General features: G+C 50.3%; 3 protein-coding genes across 3 annotated transcripts in view; 1 reads left to right on the top strand and 2 right to left on the bottom strand.

The window, feature by feature from the left end:
• ankrd29 (ankyrin repeat domain 29) overlaps positions 1-22,670 on the top strand; it is a 1,085,233-nt gene that overhangs the window by 854,387 nt on the left and 208,176 nt on the right. The window lies entirely within an intron of this gene.
• Positions 1,685-2,155, bottom strand: LOC139260939 (actin, cytoskeletal 3-like). Its single transcript, XM_070877047.1, is given in 2 exon segments — positions 1,685-1,757; positions 1,759-2,155. Coding segments are annotated over 2 exon segments (378 nt in total). The 5' UTR covers positions 2,079-2,155; the 3' UTR covers positions 1,685-1,699.
• On the bottom strand, positions 4,888-10,244 carry LOC139278189 (actin, non-muscle 6.2-like). The gene is made up of 3 exons (XM_070896844.1): positions 10,200-10,244; positions 9,937-10,086; positions 4,888-6,710 (listed from the first exon to the last, which is right to left on the bottom strand). Exons 2-3 carry the CDS (start codon positions 10,060-10,062, stop codon positions 5,706-5,708), a joined length of 1,131 nt encoding a protein of 376 aa, XP_070752945.1. The 5' UTR covers positions 10,063-10,086; positions 10,200-10,244; the 3' UTR covers positions 4,888-5,705.

Here is a 22,670-nt window from a genome sequence, read left to right on the forward strand (position 1 = left end):
CTATGATGGATCCGTTGGGAAGGATCACGGCCTGCATGTCGTCATGGAGCGGGCAGAGGATGGTGATGAACTTTTGGGGGCATCCGAAACGGAGGAGGACGCTCCATAGACCCTCGCGGTTGACATGGTCTCGCTCACGGTCTACAGGGCTGTAATTATACCCGCCCTCCTGTATGGCTCAGAGACATGGACCATGTACAGTAGACACCTCAAGTCACTGGAGAAATACCACCAACGATGTCTCTGCAAGACCCTACAAATCCCCTGGGAGGACAGACACACCAACGTTAGCGTCCTCGACCAGGCCAACATCCCCAGCATCGAAGCACTGACCACACTCGATCAGCTCCGCTGGGCAGGCCACATTGTTCACATGCCAGACACGAGACTCCCAAAGCAAGCGCTCTACTCGGAACTTCTTCATGGCATGTGAGCCCCAGGTGGGCAGAGGAAACGTTACAGGGACACCCTCAAAGCCTCCCTGATAAAGTGCAACATCCCCACCGACACCTGGGAGTCCCTGGCCAAAGACCGCCCTAAGTGGAGGAAGTGCATCCGGGAGGGCGCTGAGCACCTCGAGTCTCGTCACCGAGAGCATGCAGAAACCAAGCGCATGCAGAAACCAAGCGCAGGCAGCGGAAGGAGCGTGCGGCAAACCAGTCCCACCCTCCCCTTCCCTCAACCACTGTCTGTCCCACCTGTGACAGAGACTGTAATTCCCGTATTGGACTGTTCAGTCACCTGAGAACTGGTGTGAGTGTGGGAAGCGAGTCGACTCTGAGGAACTGTCTAAGAAGAAGAGAAGAGATTACCTAATGGACATGACTCAATGCAGTGATGTTACAACGTGAGAAATAGGAGCAGGAGTCGGCCATACGGCCCCTCGAGCCTGCTCCACCATTTAATACCATCATGGCTGATCCGATCATGGACTCAGTTCCACTTCCCTGCCCCGCTCCCCATAACCCCTTATCCCCTTATCGGTTAAGAAACTGTCTATCTCTGTTTTAAATTTATTCAATGTCCCGGCTTCCACAGCTCTCTGAGGCAGCGAATTCCACAGATTTACAACCCTCTGAGAGAAGAAATTCCTCCTTATCTCAGTGGGCTAACATACTCATGTATGAACTAGACATATGCAGAGCATGTAATACTATCATGCTTGGACCATGTGATTAACTCCATAAAAGATACAAGACGCTCCTTGGAGCCTGCGACTAGCCCTGGCAACACTGACTGGTGAAGTCACGAGCACATGTCAAAGCATTTCTGATCAGTCTGTTGCACACAAGTTAGGTTCAGTCGCAACCTCACGGGCACTACGTGTAATGGGATGTGTATCATTGACTTGGCGAATAACAATATTAATCAGATATCTCAGTATTTGCTGTTCCTGGACTTTGTTTTTGAAGTCTGGAGAAGTGACTATCCTGTAAATACTCAACACCCAGGACTCAAACCCTCCACCATCTCTCCCCGCCCATCTTCCTGTGATTAAAAAACCCTCCTGGGACCAAGGTATGGAATTAGCAAGTCAGCAGCCCCTGTCCCAGGAGCCGACATGCAGAGACCCTTTGAGTCATTGGTGTAAAAGGGAAGACCGAAGGTGATATTGTAAACGGGCCAATCCGGGATCAGTTCCGATCCCGACGGCACCTTAGAAGCACTTGCGGTGGACTATGGAGGGCCCAGACTCATCCTATTCCTGCTTACTGATCCACATTTGCTGGAAGGTGGAGAGAGAAGCCAAGATGGATCCACACTGAATACTTCCTCTCGGGCGGAGCAATGATCTTAATCTTCATTGTGCTCGGAGCCAAGGCTGTGATTTCCTTCTGCATCCGATCAGCGATACCGGGGTACATGGTGGTTCCACCAGACAAGACCGTGTTGGCGTACAGATCTTTCCTGATGTCTACATCACATTTCATGATGCTGTTGAAACAGGTCCCGTGGAGCCCAGAAGCTTCCATCCCAATGAAGGAGGGTTGGAAGAGGGTTTCTGGGCATCTGATGACTTGGCCATCAGGGAGCTCGTAACTTTTCTCCAAGGATGAGGAAGAGCCAGCCGTCTGCATCTCAGATTCAAAATCTAGGGCCACATAGGCAAGTTTCTCCTTGATGTCACGCACGATCTCCCTCTCGGCTGTGGTTGTGAGGCCTTTCGAAGAATCCTCCAGCTCTTGCGTCATGTAGGCCGAGGTCAGGTCCAGCTTGGTGTACGTCTTCCCTCCAGCCAGGGTCGCAAATAGGTCGTCGGCCTTGGGTAGCGGGTACTGGTCCTGTAGCGAAAAACGATTAATCGTTACTTTATAGTCCCCACAAATTCTAAGCGTGCCGTCCTCTTTTAAGGACGACAATCGGACTGGCCCACTCGTTGAATTCCACCGGCACTGCAGCCTGTCCAGCTCAATTTCCACTTTCACACGCATCATATACGGTACCACCCGTGCCTTGTGGTGGATGGGTCGCGTACCGGGAACCAAATGGATCTGCACTTTCGCCCCCGAGAAGCTTCCAATGCCTGGCTTGAACAATGATGGAAACCTGCTTGGAACCTGGGCACGAGGTCATCGACGGACGAGCGCGCTCGGATGTCATCCCAGTTTCAGCGGATTTTTCCCAGACAGCTTCTGCCAAACAATACGGGGCCATCCCCTGGCACAATCCACAGCGGGCATTCGTGTACTGCTCCATCATAGGAGACCTTGACTTCTGCACTGCCAATTTCAGGGATTAGTTCCTTGGTGTAAGTCCTTAGTTTGGTATGAATGGGGCTGAGCTTGGGCCTGTGTGCCTATTTGCCCCACAGCCTGTTGAAGGCCTTTTTACTCATTATGGACTGACTCGCACCCGTGTCCAGTTCCATAGATACTGGAATTCCGTTCAGTTCAACCTTCAACATTATTGATGGTGAATGTGTGTGCCCCGTATTTTTCTGCCTCCTCGGTACGAGTCTCCAAGTCAGCCTGATCCACAGTGGATCGATCTTCCTCTGCAACATGGTGGTTTGCAGGGTTTACAGCTCACCTGCACATTCGCTGGAGGTGTCCCATTGTTCTGCAGTCGTTGCACACATAGAGCTTGAAGCGGCATTGATGGGGCCGATGATCACCTCCATAACGCCAACAAGGTGTTAACTGCCTCACATTAATGATTGATGGCGGACTCTGGGTCATCTGAGGTCGGGCAGCAGTAGCCGGTGTGTACGTTCTGCCGTGTATATTCCTGCTCGAGACCGACGTTACTTTGTGCACAGTACTGGCCGAAACCTCTTTACTCTGCGAAATCTGTTTGGTGTGGTCGCTGGTGGACATAAATGTCTGGGCCATCGTTATGGCTTTACTTAGATTTGGAGTTTCAACAAACAACAGTTTGCGAAGGATTACCTCATGGCCAATGCCCAGTACAAAAAAGTCTCGAAGCAGTTGTTCCAGGAATCCCTCAAACTCACAATGTCCTGTGAGGCGCCTTAGTTTGGTGACACAGCTCGCCACTTCCTGGCCCTCCGACCGTTGACACGTGTAGAACCGATATCTCGCCATCAAAACGCTTTCCTTAGGATTTAGGTGCTCCCGGACCAGCGTACACAGTTCTTCAAAGAATTTAGCTGTTGGTTTTACCGGAGCTAGGAGATTCTTCATGAGGCCATAGGTTGTTGCCCCAGAGAGCAAGGAGGATCGCCCTTCATTTGGCAGCGTTCTCATTCCCTTCCAGCTCACAAATATTGTTAGAGTCTCTCCACGAAGGCCTCCCAATCATCCCCTTCTGAGAACTTCTCCAGGATACCAACTGTTCTTTGCATTTTCGTGCGGCTGTTCATTACCTCGTCGCCAATTGTTACACTCATAATAAAGGCTGAAACTGCGTACTAGGAACAAGGAGCAAATGTGACCTTAGCTCTTTTAATAAGACTCCAGGTACGTCATGGGTGGCCTGCTTATATACAGTGATCCCAAGGGATGCTGGGATCCCTTGGGACTCCCAACAGGTAGGCCCTCGGGTGGTGGTGTAATACAGGTTACAAGGGGTTAAATACATAACACCCCTTTTTCTAGTCTCCCCCATCAGTGGAAACATCCTCTCTGCATCCACCTTGTCAAGCCCCCTCAATCTTATACATTTTGATAAAATCACCTCTCATTCTTCTGAATTCCAATGACTGGAGGTCCAACCTACTCAACCTTTCCTCATAAGTCAACCCCCTCATCTCCGGAATCAACCGAGTGAACCTTCTCTGAACTGCCTCCAAAGCAAGTATATCCTTTCGTAAATATGGAAACCAAAACTGCACGCAGTATTCCAGGTGTGGCCTCACCAATACCCTGTATAGCTGTAGCAAGACTTCCCTGCTTTTATACTCCATCCCCTTTGCAATAAAGGCCAAGATACCATTGGCCTTCCTGATCACTTGCTGTACCTGCATACTAACCTTTAGCGTTTCATGCACAAGTACCCCCAGGTCCCACTGTACTGCAGCACTTTGCAATCTTTCTCTATTTAATTAATAACTTGTCTTTGTTTTTTTTTCTGCCAAAATGCATGACCTCACACTTTCCAACATTATACTCCATCTGCCAAATATTTGCCCACTCACTTAGTCTGTCTATGTCCTTTTGCAGATTTCTTGTGTCCTCCTCACACATTGCTTTTCCTCCCACCTTTGTATCGTCAGCAAACTTGGCTACGTTACACTCAGTCCCTTATTCCAAGTAGTTTATATAGATTGTAAATAGTTGGGGTCCCAGCACAGATCCCTGTGGCACCCCAAACAGGCAGCACAGGCTCGATGGGCACAATGGCCTGGTGCTGAATGATTCTATGGGAAAGAAAATCATGCACTCAGTATTCATTCATTCCATTGAAAGCAGTTATACACACACATGATTTTATTGTTCAAATACATTTTATTAACTGTTGCAGAATGCTGGTCAGGTGGAAAATACAACACAAGATACTGACACCAAGGGGTTCCAGCAGAGGTTTGAAGCAAACAGCTCCCAGGAGAGAAGCCATCCCACCATTTCCCCATAAACCAGCACCATCCCATTCAAAGCCCCGATCGCCCCTCACTGACTCCTGCCATCACTCCAGCAATGTCTCAGGAGGGACAGACATTCAATATGAAGCCTCACAAAAAGACAAATTTACTCAGGTACAATGAAGGTCCAACCAAGGCTCAGACTGGAAACCATCCAGGAATGTTGGACCTGCTCAAGGGGGAGGAGATGTTGGGACTACAAGGCCACAAACCCAGTGGGGGAGGGGGTTTGAACAATTCAATATTACCAAAATCAAACTTTGAACCCTTCACTTTCTCCAAGGCCCATTATTGTTCTGGACTACCAGGATGGGAGAGAGTGAATGAGATGGACATTTGGTCAATTTACAGTCTCGCAGGATAGTAAAGGGCTAAACCAAACCATTTCTCCCAGGTAACTCAGGCCTCAACAATTTTACAGCTCCAATAAAACATTAGGGTTGGTGAAGGGTTCCATCCCTTTAACTCTTCCTGTACCCAAGCCAACAGGCAGACCCTGAGAGAGTCGAGACTGATGATCTCAGTAACATGCAACGGCCCAAAACAAACTGAAAATGCAGAAAAGCCATCAGCCGGTCAGGCAGCATCTGTTGAGAATTTAAGAAAGGGGACATTTCAGGTATAAATTACACAGGCCCAAATCAGTTCCGATCCCGACGGCATCTTAGAAGCACTTGCGGTGGACTATGGAGGGCCCAGATTCATCATATTCCTGCTTACTGATCCACATTTGCTGGAAGGTGGAGAGAGAAGCCAAGATGGATCCTCCGATCCACACTGAGTACTTCCTCTCGGGCGGAGCAATGATCTTAATCTTCATTGTGCTCGGAGCCAAGGCTGTGATTTCCTTCTGCATCCGATCAGCGATACCAGGATACATGGTGGTTCCACCAGACAAGACCATGTTGGTGTACAGATCTTTCCTGATGTCTACATCACATTTCATGATGCTGTTGTAACAGGTCTCGTGGAGTCCACAAGCTTCCATCCCAATGAAGGAGGGTTGGAAGAGGGTTTCTGGGCATCTGAAACGCTCATTGCCGATGGTGATGACTTGGCCATCGGGGAGCTCGTAACTTTTCTCCAAGGTTGAGGAAGAGCCAGCCGTCTGCATCTCAGATTCAAAATCTAGGGCCACGTAGGAAAGTTTCTCCTTGATGTCACGCACGATCTCCCTCTCGGCTGTGGTTGTGAAGGAGTAACCACGTTCAGTGAGGATCTTCATCAAATAGTCAGTGAGATCCCGGCCAGCCAGGTCTAGACGCAGGATGGCATGAGGCAAGGCGTACCCTTCATAGATTGGTACAGTGTGGGACACACCATCACCAGAATCTAGCACAATGCCAGTTGTGCGACCAGAGGCGTACAAGGACAGCACAGCTTGAATGGCGACGTACATGGCCGGTGTGTTGAAGGTCTCAAACATGATCTGGGTCATCTTCTCCCGGTTGGCTTTGGGGTTGAGGGGTGCCTCTGTGAGGAGAACAGGATGCTCCTCTGGGGCCACTCGCAGCTCATTGTAGAAGGTGTGATGCCAGATCTTCTCCATGTCATCCCAGTTGGTCACAATCCCATGTTCGATTGGGTACTTCAGGGTCAGAATCCCTCTCTTGCTCTGGGCTTCATCACCAACATAACTGTCTTTCTGACCCATTCCCACCATCACACCCTAGAACGGGGAATAAAACATGCCACAGGAATTAGAGGAACCACTGAGAATTACAGAATAGCACAGCTCAGTATTATTCAATCTGACGCACTGCCCATCAGGCAAATCCAAAACACTCGTTGCACACAAAGGTTTGCCCCCATGTAACCTCTGCTTCCCTGGGCAATGACCAAATCTGTGCTTTCGGGTCCTCGAGCCTTCAGTCAAATGTGGTTTTAAATTCTATAAACGCAGCGAGTTATTAAGAAATAGGAGCAGGAGTAGGCCATACGGCCCCTCGAGCCTGCTCCGCCAGTTAATACGATCATGGACGATCCGATCATGGACTCAGGTCCACTTCCCTGCCCACTCCCCATAACCCCTTATCGGTTAAGGAACTGTCTAAAAATGTATTCAATGAACCAGCCTCCACAGCTCTGAGGCAGCGAATTCCACAGATTTACAACCCTCAGAAGAAATTCTTCCTCATTTCAGTTTTAAATGGGCGGCCCCTTATTCTAAGACCATGCCCCCTAGTTCTAGTCTCCCCCATCAGTGGAAACATCCTCTCTGCATCCACCTTGTCAAGCCCCCTCAATCTTATACGTTTCAATAAGATCACCTCTCATTCTTCTGAATTCCAATGAGTAGAGGCCCAACCTACTCAACCTTTCCTCATAAGTCAACCCCCTCATCTCCAGAATCAACCTAGTGAACCTTCTCTGAACTGCCTCCAAAGCAAGTGTATACTTTCTTAAATAAGCAAGATTGGTGATCAGGAACAATCTAACTGAAAGGGCTTTGGAAGCAGAATCAATAATAACTTTCAACAGGGAATTGGTTAATACTTGATGGGGATGACAATGTGAAAGTTTCCAGGGAAAGAGCAGGGTGAGGGGGATTAATGGAGTGACTCAAAGAGGCAGCACAGGCACAATGGGCCAAGTGGCCTCCTTCTGTGCCGTATCATTCTATGCGTTATATATGTAGACTAGATATACTGTGTGTAGTCACTGTATAGTTGCACAAGATGGAGACTTGTTACCTGATGTACTATCAATGAGGTTTACACTGTGTATATACTATGCTGGCACCACTAGAGGGTGCAACTGGTGGAGACTGGGGTTTCTTGTCCCTGTGGCTAGAGTTGTCCACCAGAGGGTTCTATGGTGGGAGACCTGCATAGCTGTTCAGGGCCCAGTATAAAAGGCTGCCCACCACACTTGTGCCTCTCTGGAGTTACAAATAAAAGGACCAAGGTCACTACAGTTTGAGTAGAACACATTGCCTCATGGAGTCATTTGTAAGTGCATTACAGACATAACAGTATGATTCGATGATCAGGAGGATTCAAATTCTGCTCCCTCACGATGTGGATGGTACACGCCCAGATCTGGGCGTTGGCTCGAATTCCATTGCAACAGGAACCATGAAGCTCTTGGGTTGAGCTTACTGCGAGATCAGAGAGAGGGAGGGGAAGAGAGAAAATTCAGACCTTGGATGGTCTGATGGGTTAGAGTCCAGGCGATGAGACAATTAAACCATTCCCCACACAACGCAAGAGGCACACTTATCCATTGGCATCATTGGCAAGGTTAGCAACCGTTGCACATGAGTGGGACACGAAACAGGCCCCGGGGGGGGGGGGGGGGGGGGGGGGGGGGGGTGGAAAGATTCTAAGCGGCTGACGTTCGATCCTTCACTTCTCCAATAAAGGGCTTGTTATGTATGTAACCCTATGTAATGTGTATCAGACCACCACCAGAGGGCATACATATTGGAGTCCCAAGGGATCCCAGCATCCCTTGGGAGCACTATACAAGCAGGCCTCCCATTCGGTACCAACACTCGAGTTAGAATAAAGGAGTAAGGTCACACTTATGCCAACAGTACTCCGTTACATTACTTGATGAACAAAGCAGGGTTAGCATCTAAACATTGAAGGGGGAGCGGGAGGGGTTCCAGGGCAGAAACCTGGAGGGCGAGGGACAGAGATGAATCAAATACCCTGGCCAACAGGCGGCTTAACTTGGAGCCAAGTCAGCTCTGGTGAAGCAGTCAGTCTTTGCAGTGCGAGCCTCAAGTGTCTTGGCAGTGGGACAATTTGGTTCTTGGGTCCTCACACAAACTTTAAACACCGTACTCTTGTGTTGCAGCAAGGTTCAATCAAACCCCGTGCCACAGCAAGACCAGAATATCTCCCTGGAAACACAAAGAAATCTACAGCATTCAGCCCATCGTGTCTGTGCCGGCCAAGAGCTACCCAGCCCAATCCCACTTTCCAGCTCTGGGTCCGTAGCCCTGTAGGTTACGGCACTTCAAGTGAACATCCAGGTACTTTAATACAATGAGGGTCCCTGCCTCTACCACCCTTTTACGCAGCAAGTTCCAGACCCCCCCCCCCGCCTCTGGGTGAAAAAGGGTCTCCTCAAATCCTTCTACTAATGACTTTAAATCTATGCCCCCTGGTTATTGACCTCTCTGCTCAGGGAAATAGGTCCTTCCTATCCACTCTATCCAGGCCCCTCATAATTTTATACACCTCAATCAGGTCTCCCCTCAGCCTCCTCTGTTCCAAAGAAAACAACCCCAGCCTATCCAATCTTTCCTCATCGCTAAAATTCTCCAGTCCAGGCAACATCCTCGTAAACCTCCTCTGCACCCTCTCTCGTACAATCACATCTTTCTCAAACACGCCTTACATTTGTGAACAGACCAATTAGAATCAGCGCCCATCACCCAATGGGGCAACTAAAGATGGCCAGGGGGAGTCAGCCACTGCACTCGCGTCTTCCCCACCCCCCCCTCACCCAACTCCCTCACCCAGCAACCCCCCTGCCCTCACCCAACCCCACATCCCTCACCCCACCCACCCTCAAACCAAACCACATACACAACCCCCCCCCCCCGACCATCACAGCACTCCCTCCCACCCCAGTGAACCTGCTGAATCCTGACAGAAGGTACATCCAGACAGGAAAGCTCAATGCCAGCCCCTCAAAGCAACATAAAGCCTGCACGCAAATCGTGAGGGAAGGGGCTATTCCTGAACAAAATCTTTTCCCTCTCTCTCCCTACACTAAACTAGTACGCACACAACCAAAGACCCCCCCCCTCACACACACACACACAGCCAGAGGACCAAGATCCCCTCCCCCCTCCCACACAGCCAGAGGACCGAGGACCAAGGACCCCCCTCCCAGGACCAGATTGGAAGACCACCCAATGTCCCAGTTGAAAGACTCACCTGGTGTCGGGGCCGGCCCACGATGGAGGGGAACACAGCCCTGGGAGCATCGTCCCCAGCAAACCCAGCCTTGCACATCCCGGATCCATTGTCCACCACCAGAGCTGCAATTTCATCATCAGCCATGGTTTCAGAATCTGCAGGGAGTGACTGAAACACAGAAAGAGAAAGCCCCCATTAATATAGAGACACAAGGACACAGAGCCCAACCACACAACACATTGTAGACCAACCCTTCAGCAAGTTAAAGCCAGTCCCACTACCTTGTGACAGAGAATGTAACTCCAACTCCTGGTCCCAGACCCCACACAATACTTCCCCTCTTCCAACCCCCTTCACTTATAGAGCACTAGGCCCCACCCACATTCCCAGCACATGAGTCAGCCAACCAATCAGACACAGGGGGAGGGGCCAACACCAGCCACTGAGCTCAGGGGGTGGAGCTCAGCCCAATCACAGGGAGAGAACCCAATCATTTCATTTATTGCCAACTTCCACCTGCCTTCCTCTCTCCCCCCCCCCCCCACCTTGCCCAAGCCCCAATGAAGTGCGGCCTCACGCGAGGAGCGCCCCAGGAGAGGGTAGGTGGGCGGTTTGCACTCGGTACCGACAAAAGTTTGGCTCGAGGGCTGACTTTTTCTTGCCATTATCCAGACTTTCAAACAGAAACATTTTTGTCCTTTTGTGAGTTATTTCCAGGATGAATTAGTATTCGCCGTTGGGATTTGACCGTGTAATGGCCGAAATCTCCTCTCCCCAATTCCCCGTTAGGTGGTGTCTCGGGCTCGGAACCGTTCCCCTCGATACAGGCACCTTCCTGCCTTGCACAGAGCACCAACAAGGAACAACTTGTATTTAAATAGTGCCTTTAATGTAGTTAAACCTCACATGGCCCTTCACAGGAGCACCGCACTGTCGGAGGGGCAGTACTGAGGGAGCACCGCACTGTCGGAGGGGCAGTACTGAGGGAGCACCGCACTGTCAGAGGGGCAGTACTGAGGGAGCACCGCACTGTCAGAGGGGCAGTACTGAGGGAGTACCGCACTGTCGGAGGGGCAGTACTGAGGGAGTGCCGCACTGTCAGAGGGGCAGTACTGAGGGAGTACCTCACTGTCAGAGGGGCAGTACTGAGGGAGTGCCGCACTGTCGGAGGGGCAGTACTGAGGGAGTGCCGCACTGTCAGAGGGGCAGTACTGAGGGAGTACCTCACTGTCAGAGGGGCAGTACTGAGGGAGTGCCGCACTGTCGGAGGGGCAGTACTGAGGGAGTGCCGCACTGTCAGAGGGGCAGTACTGAGGGAGTACCGCACTGTCGGAGGGGCAGTACTGAGGGAGTGCCGCACTGTCAGAGGGGCAGTACTGAGGGAGTACCGCACTGTCGGAGGGGCAGTACTGAGGGAGCACCGCACTGTCGGAGGGGCAGTACTGAGGGAGTACCGCACTGTCGGAGGGGTAGTACTGAGGGAGCGCCGCACTGTCGGAGGGGCAGTACTGAGGGAGTGCCGCACTGTCGGAGGGGCAGTACTGAGGGAGCGCCGCACTGTCGGAGGGGCAGTACTGAGGGAGCACCGTACTGTCGGAGGGGCAGTACTGAGGGAGCGCCGCACTGTCGGAGGGGCAGTACTGAGGGAGTGCCGCACTGTCGGAGGGGCAGTACTGAGGGAGTGCCGCACTGTCGGAGAGGCAGTACTGAGGGAGTGCCGCACTGTCGGAGGGGCAGTACTGAGGGAGTGCCGCACTGTCGGAGGGGCAGTACTGAGGGAGCGCCGCACTGTCGGAGAGGCAGGACTGAGGGAGTGCCGCACTGTCGGAGGGGCAGTACTGAGGGTGCACTGCACTGTCGGAGGGGCAGTACTGAGGGAGTGCCGCATTGTCGGAGGGGCAGTACTGAGGGAGCGTTGCACTTTTGGAGGGACACTTTGATTAAGCAGGACCGGGTGTCTTAACCTGGAGCCAATGTAAGTCAGTGAGCACAGGGGGTGATGGGTGAGTGGGACTGGGTGTGAGTTAGGACACGGGGCAGTGAGCACAGGGGGTGATGGGTGAGTGGGACTGGGTGTGAGTTAGGACACGGGGCAGTGAGCACAGGGGGTGATGGGTGAGTGGGACTGGGTGTGAGTTAGGACACGGGGCAGCGAGCACAGGGGGTGATGGGTGAACGGGACTCGGTGTGAGTTAGGACACGGGGCAGCCAAGTTTTGGATCACCTCTAGTTTACGTTGGGTAGAATGTGGGAGGCCAGCCAGGAGTGCGTTGGAATAGTTGAAGAGATCACATCTCAAACAGATCCATTGGCAGGCTGCCAGTAACATGGGGAAGCAACATTGCAGAAATCGTTTATTGCCCGAGTCTCAAAGGCACCTCGAGTGGAAGGTCGGAGATGAAGCAATGGTCAGAAACTTCTCCAGGGTAGGGATATTTGAAGCGCTATACATGGGACTGTACAGTATCATGGATGAGGGAAATCCGATGGTATATGCGGTCAAATTGCCTCGATGCACTAAGTGCTTTCACATAAATCAGTGCAAGCTTTTCAACCCTGGGGAAAGAGCGGATAAGAGCAAGAAACAGCAGGGGGTGGTGAGCTGCGCTACAGGTGTGGATTATCTGGGACTGTGAGGAGCCCACAGAGGGACCAGCTGCTCTGCCTGTCAGGGCAGGAGTGAGGAGGACTGCCAGGATCCCACGGCCCAGGGCGCCGTGGACACCTCCTTACACACCGGTGAACGAAGGGAGCCGGAGTCCTGAGGCCCAGGGTCAAGGAGACCGAGTGTGGCCACCCAGAGATGGTTGGCACTGCCCATAACTTCTTTCTCTCCTATCTGTTGCCTCAGCTTGTCTGTATATTCCGGTTACCAAAGTAGCTGTGTCTGGAAAAGTGGGGCATCACCCAAGGACAACGTTGTCTTCTGTGTGTTTTCAGGGAACGCCAAGGACAAGATGAAGTCAGTCATAATAATCCTGATCGTCATGATTAAAGCCAGCACGAGTCGCAGGGGCGTCCTAAGTGGCCTACCCCTTATCCTTAGACTGTGTTCCCTGGGTCTGGACTGCCCCAACATCGGGAACATTCTACCCGCATCCAACCTGTCCCGTCCCGTCAGAATCTTATATGTTTCGATGAGATCCCCTCTCATCCTTCTAAACTCCAGTGTATAAAGGCCCAGTTGATCCAGTCTCTCCTCATATGTCAGTCCAGCCATCCTGGGAATCAGTCTGGTGAACCTTCGCTGCACTCCCTCAATAGCAAGAACGTCCTTCCTCAGATTAGGAGACCAAAACTGTACACAATATTCGAGGAGGTGGGAGCTCGGAGCAGCGTGAGTCCGGGGTCGGCGAGAGGCCTATAAAGGCCAGCGGGAGTCGAGCAGTTCGAGCAGTCAGTCGAGGAGGCGGGAGCTCGGAGCAGCGTGAGTCCGGGGTCGGCGAGAGGCCTATAAAGGCCAGCGGGAGTCGGGCAGTTCGAGCAGTCAGTCGAGGAGGCGGGAGCTCGGAGCAGCGCGAGTCCGGGGTCGGCGAGAGGCCTATAAAGGCCAGCGGGATTCGGGCAGTTCGAGCAGTCAGTCGAGGAGGTGGGAGCTCGGAGCAGCGTGAGTCCGGGGTCGGCGAGAGGCGTACCGGTGCAGCTACAGGGAGAAGGCAAAGATACAAAGGTGACGTCACAGCCTAGGGGGTAAGTGATTGGCTGGTGATTGGTGAGTAGTTTTTCTTTTTCTTCTTATATTGGTCAGTAACTTTTAACATTGTTATTACCAGTTTAAGTGTATCTAAGGGTTAAGACATGGCAGGAGAGCTCGGTCGGGTGTTATGCTCCTCCTGTACCATGTGGGAACTCAGGGACGCTTCCGGTGTCCCTGACGACTATGTGTGCGGGAAGTGTATCCGCCTCCAGCTCCTGACGGTCCGCGTTACGGAATTGGAGCTGAGGGTGGATTTACTCTGGAGCATCCACGATGCTGAGAATGACGTGAGTATCACGTGTAGTGAGTTGGTCTTACCGCAGGGAAAGGGTCCACAGCCAGATAGGGAATTGAAGACTAGCAGGAAGAGTAGAGCAAGGAAGGTAGTGCAGGGGTCCCCTGTGGTCAACCCCCTGCAAAACAGATACACCGCTTTGAGTACTGTTGGGGAGGATGACTCATCAGGGGAGGGCAGCAGCAGCCAAGTTCATGGCACCGTGGCTGGCTCTGCTGCACAGGAGGGCAAGAAAAAGAGTGGGAGAGCGATAGTGATAGGGGATTCAATTGTGAGGGGAATAGATAGGCGTTTCTGCGGCTGCAACCGAGACTCCAGGATGGTATGTTGCCTCCCTGGTGCAAGGGTCAAGGATGTCTCGGAGCGGGTGCAGGACATTCTGAAATGGGAGGGAGAACAGCCAGTTGTCGTGGTGCACATTGGTACCAACGACATAGGCAAAAAAAGGGATGAGGTCCTACGAAACGAATTTAAGGAGCTAGGAGCTAAATTAAAAAGTAGGACCTCAAAAGTAGTAATCTCGGGATTGCTACCAGTGCCACGTGCTAGTCAGAGTAGGAATCGCAGGATAGCGCAGATGAATACGTGGCTTGAGCAGTGGTGCAGCAGGGAGGGATTCAAATTCCTGGGGCATTGGGACCGGTTCTGGGGGAGGTGGGACCAGTACAAACCGGACGGTCTGCACCTCGGCAGGACTGGAACCAATGTCCGAGGGGGAGTGTTTGCTAGTGCTGTTGGGGAGGATTTAAACTAATATGGCAGGGGGATGGGAACCAATGCAGGGAGACAGAGGGAAACAAAAAGGAGACAAAAGCAAAAGACAGAAAGGAGATGAGGAAAAGTGGAGGGCAGAGAAACCCAAGGCAAATAACAAAAAGGGCCACTGTACAGCAAAATTCTAAAAGGACAAAGGGTGTTAATAAAACAAGCCTGAAGGCTTTGTGTCTTAATGCAAGGAGCATCCGCAATAAGGTGGATGAATTAATTGTGCAAATAGATGTTAACAAATATGATGTGATTGGGATTACGGAGACGTGGCTCCAGGATGATCAGGGCTGGGAACTCAACATTCAGGGGTATTCAACATTCAGGAAGGATAGAATAAAAGGAAAAGGAGGTGGGGTAGCATTGCTGGTTAAAGAGGAGATTAATGCAATAGTTAGGAAAGACATTAGCTTGGATGATGTGGAATCTATATGGGTAGAGCTGCAGAACACCAAAGGGCAAAAAACGTTAGTAGGAGTTGTGTACAGACCTCCAAACAGTAATAGGGATGTTGGGGAGGGCATCAAACAGGAAATTAGGGGTGCATGCAATAAAGGTGTAGCAGTTATAATGGGTGACTTTAATATGCACATAGATTGGGCTAGCCAAACTGGAAGCAATACGGTGGAGGAGGATTTCCTGGAGTGCATAAGGGATGGTTTTCTAGACCAATATGTTGAGGAACCAACTAGGGGGGAGGCCATCTTAGACTGGGTGTTGTGTAATGAGAGAGGATTAATTAGCAATCTCATTGTGCGAGGCCCCTTGGGGAAGAGTGACCATAATATGGTGGAATTCTGCATTAGGATGGAGAATGAAACAGTAATTTCAGAGACCATGGTCCAGAACTTAAAGAAGGGTAACTTTGAAGGTATGAGGCGTGAATTGGCTAGGATAGATTGGCGAATGATACTTAGGGGGTTGACTGTGGATGGGCAATGGCAGACATTTAGAGACCGCATGGATGAAGTACAACAATTGTACATTCCTGTCTGGCGTAAAAATAAAAAGGGGAAGGTGGCTCAACCGTGGCTATCTAGGGAAATCAGGGATAGTATTAAAGCCAAGGAAGTGGCATACAAATTGGCCAGAAATAGCAGCGAACCTGGGGACTGGGAGAAATTTAGAACTCAGCAGAGGAGGACAAAGGGTTTGATTAGGGCAGGGAAAATGGAGTACGAGAAGAAACTTGCAGGGAACATTAAGGCGGATTGCAAAAGTTTCTATAGGTATGTAAAGAGAAAAAGGTTGGTGAAGACAAACGTAGGTCCCCTGCAGTCAGAATCAGGGGAAGTCATAACGGGGAACAAAGAAATGGCAGACCAATTGAACAAGTACTTTGGTTCGGTATTCACTAAGGAGGATACAAACAACCTTCCGGATATAAAAGGGGTCAGAGGGTCTAGTAAGGAGGGGGAACTGAGGGAAATCTTTATTAGTCGGGAAATTGTGTTGGGGAAATTGATGGGATTGAAAGCCGATAAATCCCCAGGGCCTGATGGACTGCATCCTCGAGTACTTAAGGAGGTGGCCTTGGAAATAGCGGATGCATTGACAGTCATTTTCCAACATTCCATTGACTCTGGATCAGTTCCTATGGAGTGGAGGGTAGCCAATGTAACCCCACTTTTTAAAAAAGGAGGGAGAGAGAAAACAGGGAATTATAGACCGGTCAGCCTGACCTCAGTAGTGGGTAAAATGATGGAATCAATTATTAAGGATGTCATAGCAGTGCATCTGGAAAATGGTGACATGATAGGTCCAAGTCAGCATGGATTTGTGAAAGGGAAATCATGCTTGACAAATCTTCTGGAATTTTTTGAGGATGTTTCCAGTAAAGTGGACAAAGGAGAACCAGTTGATGTGGTATATTTGGACTTTCAGAAGGCTTTCGACAAGGTCCCACACAAGAGATTAATGTGCAAAGTTAAAGCACATGGGATTGGGGGTAGTGTGCTGACGTGGATTGAGAACTGGTTGTCAGACAGGAAGCAAAGAGTAGGAGTAAACGGGTACTTTTCAGAATGGCAGGCAGTGACTAGTGGAGTGCCGCAAGGTTCTGTGCTGGGGCCCCAGCTGTTTACATTGTACATTAATGATTTAGACGAGGGGATTAAATGCAGTATCTCCAAATTTGCGGATGATACTAAGTTGGGTGGCAGTGTGAGCTGCGAGGAGGATGCTATGAGGCTGCAGAGTGACTTGGATAGGTTAGGTGAGTGGGCAAATGCATGGCAGATGAAGTATAATGTGGATAAATGTGAAATTATCCACTTTGGTGGTAAAAACAGAGAGACAGACTATTATCTGAATGGTGACAGATTAGGAAAAGGGAAGGTGCAACGAGACCTGGGTGTCATGGTACATCAGTCATTGAAGGTTGGCATGCAGGTACAGCAGGCGGTTAAGAAAGCAAATGGCATGTTGGCCTTCATAGCGAGGGGATTTGAATACAGGGGCAGGGAGGTGTTGCTACAGTTGTACAGGGCCTTGGTGAGGCCACACCTGGAGTATTGTGTACAGTTTTGGTCTCCTAACTTGAGGAAGGACATTCTTGCTATTGAGGGAGTGCAGCGAAGGTTCACCAGACTGATTCCCGGGATGGCGGGACTGACCTATCAAGAAAGATTGGATCAACTGGGCTTGTATTCACTGGAGTTCAGAGAATGAGAGGGGACCTCATAGAAACGTTTAAAATTCTGACGGGTTTAGACAGGTTAGATGCAGAAAGATTGTTCCCAATGTTGGGGAAGTCCAGAACCAGGGGTCACAGTCTGAGGATAAGGGGTAAGCCATTTAGGACCGAGATGAGGAGAAACTTCTTCACCCAGAGAGTGGTGAACCTGTGGAATTCTCTACCACAGAAAGTAGTTGAGGCCAATTCACTAAATATATTCAAAAGGGAGTTAGATGAAGTCCTTACTACTCGGGGGATCAAGGGTTATGGCGAGAAAGCAGGAAGATGGTACTGAAGTTTCATGTTCAGCCATGAACTCATTGAATGGCGGTGCAGGCTAGAAGGGCTGAATGGCCTGCTCCTGCACCTATTTTCTATGTTTCTATGTTTCTATGTTTCCAGGTGTGGCCTCACCAAGGCCCTGTACAATTGCAGTAAGACCTCCCTGCTCCTATACTCAAATCCCCTAGCTATGAAGGCCAATATACCATTTGCCTTCTTCACCGCCTGCTGTACCTGCATGCCAACTTTCAATGACTGATGTACCATGACACTCAGGTCTCGTTGCACCTCCCCTTCTCCTAATCTGCCGCCATTCAGATAATATTCTGCCTTTGTGTTTTTGCCCCCAAAGTGGATAACCTCACATTTATCCACATTATAATACATCTGCCATGCATTTGCCCACTCACCTAACCTGTCCAAGTCACCCTGCAGCCTCTTAGCGTCCCCCTCACAGCTCACACCACCACCCAGCTTAGTATCATCTGCAAACTTGGAGATATTACACTCAATTCCTTCATCCAAATCATTAATGTATATTGTAAATAGCTGGGGTCCCAGCACTGAGCCCTGCGGCATTCCACTAGTCACTGTCTCCCATTCTGAAAAGGACCCGTTTATCCCGACTCTCCGCTTTCTGTCTGCCAACCAGTTCTCTACCCACGTCAGTCCATTACTCCCAATACCATGTGCTTTGATTTTGCACACCAATCTCTTGTGCGGGACCGTGTCAAAAGCCTTTTGAAAGTCCAAATACACCACATCCACTGGTTCTCCCTTGTCCACTCTACTAGTTACATCCTCAAAAAATTCCAGAAGATTTGTCAAGCATGATTTCCCTTTCATAAATCCATGCTGACTTGGACTGATCCTGTCACTGCTTTCCAAATGCGCTGCTATTTCATCCTTAATGATTGATTCCAACATTTTCCCCACTACCGATGTCAGGCTAACTGGTCTATAATTACCTGCTTTCTCTCTACCTCCCTTTTTAAAAAGTGGGGTTACATTAGCTACCCTCCAGTCCATAGGAACTAATCCAGAGTCGATAAACTGTTGGAAAATGATCACCAATGCAACCACTATTTCTAGGGCCACTTCCTTAAGTACTCTGGGATGCAGACTATCAGGCCCCGGAGATTTATCGGCCTTCAATCCCATCAATTTCCCCAACACAATTTCCCGCCTGAGAAGGATATCCTTCAGTTCTTCATTCTCACTGGACCCTCGGTCACCTAGTACTTCCAGAAGTTTATTTGTAACTTCCTTTGTGAAGACAGAACCAAAGTATTTGTTCAATTGGTCTGCCATTTCTTTGTTCCCCATTATAAATTCACCTGATTCTGACTGCAAGGGACCTATGTTTGTTTTCACTAATCTTTTTCTCTTCACATATCTATAGAAGCTTTTGCAGTCAGTTTTTATGTTCCCGGCAAGCTTCTTCTCGTACTCTATTTTCCCCCTCCTAATTAAACCCTTTGTCCTCCTCTGCTGAATTCTAAATTTCTCCCAGTCCTCAGCTCTGCTGCTTTTTCTGGCCAATTTATATGCCTCTTCCTTGGTATTAACACTATCCTTAATTTCCCTTGTTTGCCACAGTTGAGCCACCTTCCCCATTTTATTTTTACTCCAGACAGGGATGTACAATTGTTGAAGTTTATCCATGTGATCTTTAAATGTTTGCCATTGCCTATCCACTGTCAACTCTTTAACTTTCATTTGCCAGTCTATTCTAGCCAATTCACGCCTCAAATCTTCGAAGTTACCTTTCCTTAAGTTCAGGACCCTCGTCTCTGAATTAACTGTGTCACTCTCCATCTTAATGAAGAATTCTACCATATTATGGTCACTCTTCTCCAAGGGGCCACGCACAACAAGATTGCTAATTAGTCCTTTCTCATTATATATCACCCAGTCTAGGATGGCCAGCCCTCTAGTTGGTTCCTCGATATATTGGTGTAGAAAACCATCCCTAATACACTCCAGGAAAACCTCCTCCATCGCATTGCTACCAGTTTGGTTAGCCCAATCAATATATAGATTAAAGTCGCCCATGATAACTGCTGTACCTTTATTGCATGCATCCCTAATTTCTTGTTTGATGCTGTCCCCAACCTTACTATTACTGTTTGGTGGTCTGTCCACAACTCCCACTAGTGTTTTCTGCCTTTTGGTATTCCACAGTTCCACCCATACCGATTCCACATCATCCAGGCTAATGTCCCTCCTTACTATTGCGTTAATTTCCTCTTTAACCAGCAACGCCACCCCACCTCCTTTTCCTTTCTGTCTATCCTTCCTAAATGTTGAATACCCCTGGATGTTGAGTTCCCAGCCTTGGTCACCCTGGAGCCATGTCTCCGTGGAGCCAATTACATCATATCCGTTAACAGCTATATGCGCAGTTAATTCGTCCACCTTATTGCGAATACTCCTCGCATTGAGGCACAGAGCCTTCAGGCCTGTCTTTCTAACACACTTTACCCCTTTATAATTTTGCTGTAATGTGGCCCTTTTTGCTTTTTGCCTTAGGTTTCTCTGCCCTCCACTTTTACTTTTCTTCTTTCTATCTTTTGCTTCTGCCCCCATTCTACTTCCCTCTGTCTTCCTGCATAGGTTCCCATCCCCCTTCCATATTAGTTTAACCCCTCCCCAACAGCACTAGCAAACACTCCCCCTAGGACATTGGTTCCGGTCCTGCCCAGGTGCAGACCGTCCGGTTTGTACTGGTCCCACCTCCCCCAGAACCGGTTCCAATGCCCCAGGAATTTGAATCCCTCCCTGCTGCACCACTCCTCAAGCTACGTATTCATCTGAGCTATCCTGCGATTCCTACTCTGACTAGCATTTGGCACTGGTAGCAATCCTGAGATTACTACTTTTGAGGTCCTCCTTTTTAATTTAGCTCCTAGCTCCCTAAATTCGTCTTGTAGGACCTCATCCCTTTTTTTGTACCTCCACCGTTGGTATCTATATGCACCATGACAACTGGCTGTTCACCCTCCCTTTTCAGAATGCCCTGCACCAGGAAGTCAACATACCATCCTGGAGTCTCGGTTGCGGCCGCAGAAACACCTATCTATTCCCCTTACAATTGAATCCCCTATCACGATAGCTCTCCCACTCTTTTTCCTGCCCTCCTGTGCAGCAGAGCCAGCCACGGTGCCATGAACTTGGCTGCTGCTGCCCTCCCCTGATGAGTCAGCCCCCTCAACAGTACTCAAAGCGGTGTATCTGTTTTGCAGGGGGATGACCGCAGGGGACCCCTGCACTACCTTCCCTGCACTGCTCTTCCTGCTGGTCTTCCATTCCCTATCTGGCTGTGGACCCTTTCCCTGCGGTAAGACCAACTCACTAAACGTGCTACTCACGTCATTCTCAGCATCGTGGATGCTCCAGAGTAAGTCCACCCGCAGCTCCAGTGCCACAATGCGGTCCGTCAGGAGCTGGAGGCGGATGCACTTCCCGCACACGTAGTCGTTCGGGACACTGGAAGCGTCCCTGACTTCCCACATAGTACAGGAGGAGCATAACACGTGTCCGAGCTCTCCTGCCATGTCTTAACCCCGAGATAAACTTAATTTGGCAACAACAATGCTAAATGTTACTTACTGATAAAGAAAAGAAAAAGAAAAACTACTTACCAATCTCCAGCCAATCACATAGCCCCTTGGCTGTGACGTCACCTTTCGATTTCTTTCTACTTCTCTTTTGCCTTCTCACCCTACTGCAGCTGCACCGGTTGGGCCTTTATAGGCCTCTCCGACATCCCCGGACTCCCTGCTGCTCACACTCCCACCTCTCCGACGCGTTGGGCCTTTATAGGCCTCTCCGACATCCCCGGACTCCCTGCTGCTCACACTCCCACCTCTCCGACGCGTTGGGTCTTTATAGGCCTCTCCGACATCCCCGGACTCACTGCTGCTCACACTCCCACCTCTCCGACGCGTTGGGTCTTTATAGACCTCTCGACTCATCCCCGGACTCCCTGCTGCTCACACTCCCACCTCTCCGATGTGTTGGGCCTTTATAGGCCAATCCGACATCCCCGGACTCCCTGCTGCTCACACTCCCACCTCTCCGACGCGTTGGGCCTTTATAGGCCTCTCCGACATCCCCGGACTCACTGCTGCTCACACTCCCACCTCTCCGATGTGTTGGGCCTTTATAGGCCAATCCGACATCCCCGGACTCCCTGCTGCTCACACTCCCACTTCTCCGACGTGTTGGGCCTTTATAGGCCTCTCCGACATCCCCGGACTCCCTGCTGCTCACACTCCCACCTCTCCGACGCGTTGGGCCTTTATAGGCCTCTCCGACATCCCCGGACTCCCTGCTGCTCACACTCCCACCTCTCCGATGCGTTGGGCCTTTATAGGCCTCTCCGACATCCCCGGACTCCCTGCTGCTCACACTCCCACCTCTCCGACGCGTTGGGTCTTTATAGGCCTCTCCGACATCCCCGGACTCCCTGCTGCTCACACTCCCACCTCTCTGAAGTGTTGGAGATAAGGAGAAACCTCTTCACTCAGAGAGTTGTGAACCTGTGGAATTCCCTGCCGCAGAGAGTTGTTGATGCCAGTTCATTGGATATATTCAAGAGGGAGTTAGATATGGGCCTTACGGTTAAAGGGATCAAGGGGTATGGAGAGAAAGCAGGAAAGGGGTACTGAGGGAATGATCAGCCATGATCTTATTGAATGGCGGTGCAGGCTCGAAGGGCCGAATGGCCTACTCCTGCACCTATTTTCTATGTTTCGATGACATTGAGGAATCGGTTGTTTTTGGCTGCACCGGTGGGATTGGACCGACCGTGACCACTGGAGGTGGCTCGAAGGATGGGGCGAGCGCCTATCTCCATGAGGGGACATGGCCAGGATGGCTGGGGTGGAATTGCACGCGGTATTCCAGCCATGACAAGTTCACCTATAGTGAAGCGTCCATCCCATGCCCGAGAATAGGGGTCACCACCTCCCGGGTTCGGGTAACAGAGGGTAAACGGGTGCGCCTTAGCTGTAGGGGACACATTCCACTGG

Source organism: Pristiophorus japonicus, chromosome 1 (genome assembly GCF_044704955.1).
Source record: "Pristiophorus japonicus isolate sPriJap1 chromosome 1, sPriJap1.hap1, whole genome shotgun sequence".
Taxonomy (NCBI): domain Eukaryota; kingdom Metazoa; phylum Chordata; class Chondrichthyes; family Pristiophoridae; genus Pristiophorus; species Pristiophorus japonicus.

What these genes read in the sequence shown, in the direction of transcription:
- LOC139278189 (XM_070896844.1), bottom strand. Translation starts at nt 10,062, where the DNA reads ATGGCTGATGATGAAATTGCAGCTCTGGTGGTGGACAATGGATCCGGG. An exon ending in TGGGCCGGCCCCGACACCAG is followed by an intron (nt 6,711 to 9,936) that starts GTGAGTCTTTCA and finishes TCCCCGTTCTAG; the next exon opens with GGTGTGATGGTGGGAATGGG.